Genomic DNA, 9,280 nt, shown 5'->3' with positions numbered 1-9,280 from the left:
CATGGTTGTAACACACATGTCATAACATGTTACTAGTAACTATACTAGCATCATATTCACTGCAAACAAAACTCTCCAGCGGAATCATTCTCGGCACATCTAAATTGTTGCAAAAGTATTTTATTACAGGTTCGAATGCCCACCTAATTTTTTTTGTACTTTGTATGCATTGATGCTTTTGAGTAGCATGCCGTTAGTTCTGAAGAAAGGTTAATCAGCTAGAATTGGGTTTTAAAATTATTTTTCCTTGTCCAGATATGCTCTGTAGTCCTGATGATCCTCACCGATGGACCAGAATTTGAGGATCTTTTGAACGCTCGCGAGATGTTTCACTGCCTTGGATCTTGCTGGTGCTTCCTTGCTATTGCTGGCTTGCTTTCCCTTATTTTCTTTGGGAGGAGCCATCCCGTCATGAATTGATTTTGGTGGAGCATCTGGCAAAGGAAATGAACACATATAAACAGAAATGAATCCCATTGTAAATTCACGTTAGGTGGCTGCAAGGAGTAACAAGCCTTACTGACAAGTTCGAATAAAACATATTTCTAGCTCAAACATAGCCTCAATGAAGGTTCATGGAAAACATCCACAGGGTATCACACCAATATATCAATATAGTAAACCAAACCAGTGTACGGCAATTAACATGCTGAGAGAAAAAAAAAAGTTCCGTTGAAGCATTTACCACTTTCTGCTAATAGTATATGTTATTCAAATGCTCCTCCGTCCTTTTAGAAAATACTTTTTGGAGTAGTACCCTTAGAAATTATAAAGTTATAAAAATGTTGTCAATATTCTCCACGCATTGATCTGATAAATGGACATATCTGCATACTGTTCTCACCTTTGATCTGATAAATGGATATGTCCACATATTGTTCTAACATTAGACCATGTAAAGTTGAAACAGTGAAACATTAGCTGTATATTTTTATCCTTATGAACATCCCGAGCAGTGTATGCAGCCAGTGCACAAAAATATCTACATCAGTATCAACAAATCGACACTCCACAACTCTGAAATATGATTAAGAACATATTCCATCAAACATCACATGTAAATGTTCAACAAGAAAAACTTGAACAACCATAGAACGGTGCCCCTTAAGCTGACAAGTAAGCATTTTTAAAAGCAACTTAACATGAGAAATACTTACCATCTTCAGGCCGTCACCAACTATCAAGGTAGGAGTCAATGTATCCAAACCCTGAAAAACATGATTACAAACAACTTAGTGATGTATACATACATAGAGATAGAGCATGTGAGCCAATCACTGATCATCTAACACTGACTTCTTCCCATGCATAGATCGCGTGGCATCGAAAAGACAATAAGTAGAATATGTGATGAACAATTACCATGTTTTACATGGCGAAACACAGATTTCTTAGTGAACCATAAAGGCCTAGACACACACTGAACATGATTTCGTATTTGACAACTGTATCAATTAACCATATAACAACCAAAAGAACTAAAGGGAAGTTGGTCAAAATACCAGAATAAACATATCTTATATTCCTTCCATCTTCTACTAGTAGGCCATAGCGCATACTAATTGCAGGAAAACTTATAAATAATTAACAAGTAGTCTACTACTTCATCTTCATGTAAAATAAGAAAAAATGCTCTGGGGCCATTTAAACATCTCTGGAATAGTCAAATCTCAAGCGAGCTATTTCAATAATAAAGCGATAGCAAAAGTGCGTAAGGAAAATCCAGAGGTACATCATCTTGACCTTATATCTACAACAGAGCATCATATCCATTAGTACTAGTACGCTGCAGACACGTAGGAGGGCCAACTTACAGAGAGTATATATGGAGCATTTGGTTGGACGTTGGAATAAAGGCAATCATCCAACTCTAGCAACACATACTCTTCTTCTTGTTCTTCGTCATCCACCTATTTGTTCGTATGTCTCTTGTCCATTTGCCATCTTGAACAAGAATTTGGCCTTATACAGGCGTAAATGCTAGCACAATTTAAGAACCAGATCGCCTGGACAGATCAGAAGCAGGAAATCAATGCAGAGCATTTACGTCCCCTTGAGCTAAATGGCTACAGGAAATCTTCAGCAGTTGGCTAGCGGAGAAGCGAGATGATGATGCCGAGGACGGCGTCAGGGAGGCGGCTGATGAAATCGACGCTCTCCACGTCACCGACGTTTCCGTTCGCCGGTGGATTTTGGTCGTCGCCGATGAGATGGAACTTACGCTTCTTGGAAGCTTGCATCGCCGCCGCCGCAGCGGCCGCCACATCCGCTGCCTCCTTCGCGTCTAAAGCCGCAGCCGAAGCCGTCACGGCCGCCTCCTTTGCATTTAAAGCCGCGGCCGACCCCACCACAGCAGCCTCCTTCGCAGTCGCCGCAGCCACCGCAGCCTCCTTGGCAGCCGCCGCAGAAGCCAACGCCTCCTGGGCAGTCGCCGCCGCCGCAACGCTTCCTTGGCATGGCAGCCGCGGCAGCAACAGAGGCCGCCTCCATGACTGGCGACAGAGACGCGGGAGCTAGTTTTTTCGGCTTGGTGGCGCTGCGTGGTTGTGGAATTCGAGGATGGGGAACGAATCGAGGGTTTGCCACCGCTCAAGAAAACTGGCGGGTTGTTATCTCGCGGGCAGAAAGATGGAAATTTTAGCGGGAACTGAACATATTTTCGCGCCATCTTACAACTCCGTCAGTGGAGCTTCAGCAGCAGATTACCAAAATACACCGGCCCGTCAGCTCAAGTAAACCAAAAGTTTGGTTAGGGAAATATTCTGGTTCTTGTGAGAGTATAATTATGGAAATTAAACATAGTTTTGGTTACTAGATGACAGAGATTTTTTTTGGCTAAAGTATGACAGAACAAACATCAATAATGATCATTTTCTTTTACTGAATGTGTTGCAAAATCGTGCGTTCTGAAGTGAAGTGGAGAGGCAGTTTTGCTGGTCAAAATATTCTATTTTTCGTGCGATTATTTGGCTGAATTATTTTTCCTGTTGGACATAGATATTAAGCAGGATTAGGTAGCTACTGTTTGACTTGTTGAAAAAAAAAAGTAGCTACTGCTTTATACAGGCAATTGAAGTGCTTCTAAGAGCATGTCCAACAGCCCCCTAAAACGCCGAAACCCGTAAAATAACCGCCGGAATACGGGTTTCGGCGCTTCAGCAACGTTTATCAGGTCACGTAAAACAGCCGGTCCGTATAAAAAATTCTCAGTTCTGGCCCGGGTCGGCTCCTCGACCCCTACTAGTGGGGGTTGGAAGGCCGAACTGGAGGCCGACCCCCACTCCTCCCCTTCACAACGCGCGAAGGATTTTAGCTCGCCCAACACCCACCAACCCGCGCCGCCGCCGCCCAGATCACCAACGCCTTGCCCTCTCCGGCCACCACGCGGCCTGTTCTCGCCGCCATGGACCTCCCGCAGGCCCCGCCGACCGCTGAAGGTGTATCGCCGTCGTCAACAGTGGTGGACGTCCCCGTGGCCGTCATGGGAGGTCAGCCGAGCACCGGCGATGTAGCGGCCATGATCTCCGCCACCATGCCCGGGAAGAGGAAGTGGGCCGCGAAACCCCTCTTCCAAGCCCCGGCGGCGGCCACTGCTGCGCCGGCTGTGACCCCTGCCGTTGCTTCGAAGGGGAATAGCGCAAAGACAAAGGAAGCCAGCCAGGCGTGTCGGCCTCGCCGCCCCGGCGGCGGCCGCTGTTGCGCTGGCTGTGACCCCTGCCGCTGCTTCGAACGGGAGTCGCGCAAAGAAAAAAAGAACGCGGGGCCGAGGGGAGCCCCGCCGTCCAAGGCGAAGAAGCCAGCTAGGCGTGTCAGCCTCGCCTCCCCGCCGTCCAAGGCCGCGACCCCTCCTCCCTCCGTTCCATCGCATCCGATTCCACCCTTCACCGACGCCGATAGGGTGTTCGACGGTGCGTCCACAGAATATTCTGTTTTACAGGTTGGAAATACATGTACTGCTATTTCCCACGCGTTTTCAACCTGTAAAAACCGGCCCTCTACTCGTGCTATACGGGCCAGTTTTTTTTACGTGCCCGTTAGACATGCTCTAAGTTGTGTCAAGAGATTCTACACACCAGATCACCCAAAAGGACCGAACACATGATTTCTACAATGAATCTGTATGACCGTTTAAGAGACGCTTTGAACATTTTCATTTCATTAACTTCAGTAACTCATCTTGAAATTTCAATTGATTCCGTCTATATATAGGCCACTTCTTAATTTGTGTGTAATTTTGACCATTGATTTGACCAATAAAATATTTTTTATGTCATGAGATGTATATCAACGGATCCATATGTCGACGAAGTTTCCAACAATAAACAGGACAGGGCATCAGCCAGCAGACTGATAACTTCGACTTCAGCAAAATCCATAAGAAAGACAGATCTAGCACTAACAATTTAGCAAATCATAGATAAAATCTGCACTTATTCTGTGCCTGAATCATCAGCGCATCTGACTGGTTATAGTCAATGCTTATTCTATATATCTCATTTGATAGCGATGTGACAATATTCACGTTTCGACACATGTACAAACCACCACAGGATGTTAAGATTTGCGGTATGATAAGAGGGGCGCTTAGAATTTAAGCCTAAATCATCTCATCTCCCCTTGGAAGAGATCTCACAATAAGGAACAGCCGGTCGATGCCCCCTTATACTTTGTCATCATGGAACCACCATCTGGTCTCCTTCGGCGACCTTCCGTTGCGGCAGTTCCTAACATAGCGGTCATTGTCTTCTGGGCGTTGCTGTTGACCAAATACAATGTAGTTAGTATGAGTACAAGTAACGAGCGTCATGTTTGACGTGCGAAGAGAAGTGGGTGGATGTTTTGTAACCTTTGATGGTGAGCTAGACAGCATGGACAAGATGCTGATACAGACTGAACTTACAGTCATCGCAGGCGACCACGAGTCATACAGTATATCTGCACATAAAAGAACCAGCCATTTATCTATAGATCATGCAAACGAAACTCTGGTCCTAGTAATATTTTTACATTTAGTAACAGAATGTTCATATGGAATCCAAATGTTGAAGGATGAAAGAAAAGGTTAAGTTGCTCCTTTTAGGTATAGGTAAGATAATTTAACCTAGGAGAGTCAGACGAGTACTAGTTTTCTGATTTCAAAGAGGTCCAACAATGATGAATAATTAAGACAGTGAACATGTTTCAGCCGCCTTGAATTTCAGCTTCAGTACCTTCGGTTAACTAAACCAACATACAGGGTATTATCAGTATTACCGGACTATGGTCTTCATAACTCTTCAGTTATTCACTTTGGTGACAAAACGGCCAAATAGCATCAGAAGGATTATCTGGGTCTATAGCCAACTATGCATGGGATAATTTAAAACCATGCGAAAAAAGTTTCAATAGTTGTCTCCTCAATTTGGACAGAAAGATTGCGGAGTTTGGCAAATTCGAGCAAGTGGTTACAAGGATCACGCAAAATAGCAGATCAATAAATCAAGAAACGTGACTCATTGCGATGGAAGTCCTAGATTCAGTATCATTAGTGGTTATATATATTAATTGAATGCACGCCCCTTTTATCCTATGTTGCAAGGTTTAAGCTGTAGGCACCACAATATAACGTAAATATCTTCAACTCACACCCATCATCAAGTTCAAATGTTGCAAAATTACGATGATTCTATTTGTTTGCTTAACAAACAGCCACAATGAACCAAGGGAAGGTGCATGATTGATTCACATAGGTGTGTTTACAGAATTTAGAGGATCAGAGGGGTGGCTTTAGTTATTCTCTAGAGGACTAGATATGTTCCAAAAAAATAGGACTAGCTCCAATTATGAAGCTGATAATCCTTAACAAAAAGGAAAACTAAAGGAAACATCATATTTAGCTTAATTACTTGAGATGGTCAATGGAGGGGTGCCTCCCTCAATTTCTTCATCACAAACTACTTGTCACCCACTAGCTGGGGTACCTTACTAGAACGATGACAGGATAGGGAGATACAAAGTGGAACTACTTCGAATATTGATCAAAATTACAGTGGCAACATGCCGATGTTACCGCACTCGGTTGTGCAACATGTAGACTGGAATGAACAGAATGGATGAACAATTTCTTTGATGGTTACGACTATAAGCAAGAGAAGAAAAAGGTGTGCTGGAGATACCATACCACTGATATGGAAAGTGACTGGTCCTTCTACTTGTGGTTGCGAATGGCCAATTTTATTACTCCCTCCGGTTCATATTAATTGACTCTAATATGAATTTATCTAGACACATTTTAGTTCTAGATACATCCATATTGGAGTCAATTAATATGAATCGGAGGGAGTATCAGATTTAGTGGTTTGAGCTCGATGTACTTACAAAACCAGATAGTAAATGTCGCATTTAACAATGGGCAAACTGCAGGTCAAGTTAGCTATGTCCTGCTTAAAGATGAAGAAGTTCATCAGAAGCCGTTCAAATATGTAGTTTCGAAGACAGCGTATCCACTTTGAGTGGTTATGCTTTGTAGATGCACACAGCATACGTGCAAATATCTTGTCAGATCGCTGCATGGGAGGTGCATTTCACAGGGGAGTACCTTTTAGCGTAGCAAATTGAGGGCCAGAACAACAAGGATTGAATAGCTTATGATGAGAATTCAGCAGAGTGTAAGAATTAAAAACCCTGACGATTAACAATCATCGAAACATAACAAGATTTTCCTCAATCACAAAACAAATGCATTTAAGATTTAACAATGCCAAACACCTGGTAATAATCCCACCAACACTGTCTTATCTATTGGTAGAACAGAAAAGGTGAAATAAAGCCACCACAACTGCGCAGCTACTCTAGAAACCGCAAAAACTCACTTGACCAAGGTGGCGTGACGAACGGAATCTTAGCACCTAACCGACAGCTAAACATTGGATCAGGTTAGGCGAAGACCATTCCTATTATCATTCAATTAAAACCAAAAGCACCAACATGGAGGCATAAAAAAAAATCTTCCCCAATTAGTGGAGGCATAGTGGACAACTTTACCTAAGCATATGTGCCCGTTGCTGTAAATGTGTGGGTGCATCGGCGCCGGGTTGAGGAAGATGACCTGGAACAAAACATGAGCATGAGTATTCTCCAACCTAGTCAAATAGGAGGAAAAGGCACCTGAGGCGCAATACTAGTTCCGAAGAAAGAGAATGAAAAAATCACCTGGGGCGCTTCCATGGGGTAATGCTCGGGGAAGTCCACCTGTAGCTGGTACGTCTCGCCGGCGTAGAGCGTGCCCGCCGCTCCGCCCACCTCGATCACCCACCTGCTCATCGAAATTCCTTCTGTTAGCCCAGAACTCTAAATTCAGGAACCCCAGCCCCCACGGAGATTTTATGATCCAAAATCAAAAGCGGGAAGTGGTAAAAACAGAGGAATCGCAATTCATCCACACGAATCGGTCGCGCGCAGGGGTGGATTGCGCTATGGGGGAGCGGCGCGCACGCGGCGCACCTCTGGAGGTTATCGGAGACCCTGTAGCTGAAGCCGGCGGGCGGGCCGACCTGCCACTCGGCGAGCTCCTTCTGCAGCCGGCCGGAGGCGATCTTGCTCAGCGCCTGCCCACGCCAAGCAAAGAACAGAATTTTCAGCCCAAATCGCACACGGGGACATCCAATCCGCCGCCTGTTTCCAGATGGATTGGAGGCGAAGGAGAGTTAGGGTTTGATACCTTCCGGGATGGAGTCGAGGAGCTCGTCATGGTGCGTCCGTCCGGCCTACAGGGGAAGGGGGGAGAAGGAGACAGAGGAGAGGTCGGCTCCTAGGGAGGTCTTTTTATTTCTACTATATCTTTTCGGTTCCTTTTTTTTTTGTAAGTACTCCTTTCAATTCATATTATTCGTTAATAGTATAGATTTTTATCTGATACTAAAATATATATCAAGATACATTTTTATTATGGACAATTAATATGAATAGTATGGAGTACCCATTTCTCTTCCAACCTGCAAAAAAATCTCTAAATACCTACTTTTCTTTTAAAATTTAAAAAGTAGTATGTAAAAAAAGGACTATCAAGATGATCTCACAAACTAAGTGAGAAGCATCATGCAAAAGTACCTAATATCCCTTTTAACTTGAAGCGTATCGTCTACAAAATGAAAATACTATCAAGATAGCCTTAACTTCTAAGGGATAGAGTATTGTGCACGTTTTTTTTTTTGAAATAAGTATTGTGCAAAAGTTATTTTTTACGTCGGTAGAGAAGTAGGAAAGATAAATATCTTATGTGGCATCACGAAAACGAACCATCATGACACAATTTGATTTAGGACTGAGCTCGGCCTAATTTGTGGTGGTTCCGGATCTATGGAGACCACATGTTTTGCATATGTTCGTTGTGCATTTTTCTTTAGAGATTTTTGTAGGGTGTGAGTATGAGCACGGGTACCATTATAATCATGCATGGGTAACTATCACAAGGACTTACAGCAATCAGTGATCAAGTAAAGTGTAGACAGGGGCAGATCCCAATACGGCCAATGGGGTGCATCCTTCATACAGTAGATTATAAGGAAATTAAGTTTTCTTTTTTTATCTATACTATTATATTGAAATCTGTATGTCCTAAAAAAATATCTAACATCAAACATATGAGAACCCAAACCGTCTATTATACTGTAACTAGTTGAATGCCCGTGCGTTGCTACGGTCCAGCAAAATTATACCTCATACATTGATCAAAAGCATTTTTAGTTAGATTTTATTCATTTGCAACTATTATTTTCACGCATCTACTTGCTCGTGTTGACTATCATCTCACACTCCTCAAATTTCTTTCCTCTTTACATATTTAAACTAATGCGCGTGGAACTTGCATACCCATGCTTGTGTAGTTTGTGCTAATGGCAACCTCAATTTACATCCCTGATGTTTTAGTATGCGAGTCAAATATAGGCACTTTGCTTGTGAATATATATACAGGGTCGACTTGTTCTTATATAGATTGCAATACCCTTTTAACTAATATTTTTCCGGCCAAGAAATACAAAACACAGGAAAATCCATATATGAAGCGAACAAAATGAAACTATTGGACTAAACCAGTAGTTTCCATTTCAACCTTTGACATTATACATGCTAGGAGATTACAAAAAGTATTTAATTTTCTGAACAAGCCAAATAACCAACTTATCTGCAGCTATTACACGAGTGGATATATATGTCCATTATGGCACCCTACAGGGATAGGCAAAACAACGCTTCAAGTTACTGAGGATTATGAACCTTATCAATCAGTGACAATATAGTG

At 43.0% G+C, this 9,280-nt stretch overlaps 2 protein-coding genes across 2 annotated transcripts; both read right to left on the bottom strand.

Moving 5' to 3' along the window:
* Nucleotides 1-237: 237 nt before the first annotated feature.
* LOC124655616 lies at nt 238-2,490 on the bottom strand. The gene is made up of 5 exons (XM_047194482.1): nt 2,239-2,490; nt 1,815-1,910; nt 1,158-1,208; nt 845-851; nt 238-434 (listed from the first exon to the last, which is right to left on the bottom strand). Exons 1-5 carry the CDS (start codon nt 2,488-2,490, stop codon nt 238-240), a joined length of 603 nt encoding a protein of 200 aa, XP_047050438.1.
* A 1,885-nt stretch (nt 2,491-4,375) lies between these two features.
* On the bottom strand, nt 4,376-7,805 carry LOC124651846 (probable ubiquitin-conjugating enzyme E2 18). Its single transcript, XM_047190875.1, has 6 exons — nt 7,700-7,805; nt 7,483-7,586; nt 7,192-7,294; nt 7,024-7,087; nt 4,847-4,935; nt 4,376-4,756 (listed from the first exon to the last, which is right to left on the bottom strand). The coding sequence occupies exons 1-6, from the start codon at nt 7,727-7,729 to the stop codon at nt 4,661-4,663; spliced, it is 486 nt and encodes a 161-aa protein (XP_047046831.1). The 5' UTR covers nt 7,730-7,805; the 3' UTR covers nt 4,376-4,660.
* Between the last annotated feature and the right edge of the window lie 1,475 nt (nt 7,806-9,280).

This window comes from Lolium rigidum, chromosome 5 (genome assembly GCF_022539505.1).
Source record: "Lolium rigidum isolate FL_2022 chromosome 5, APGP_CSIRO_Lrig_0.1, whole genome shotgun sequence".
NCBI lineage: Eukaryota > Viridiplantae > Streptophyta > Magnoliopsida > Poales > Poaceae > Lolium > Lolium rigidum.
This window is presented reverse-complemented; position numbering and strand designations above follow the sequence as displayed.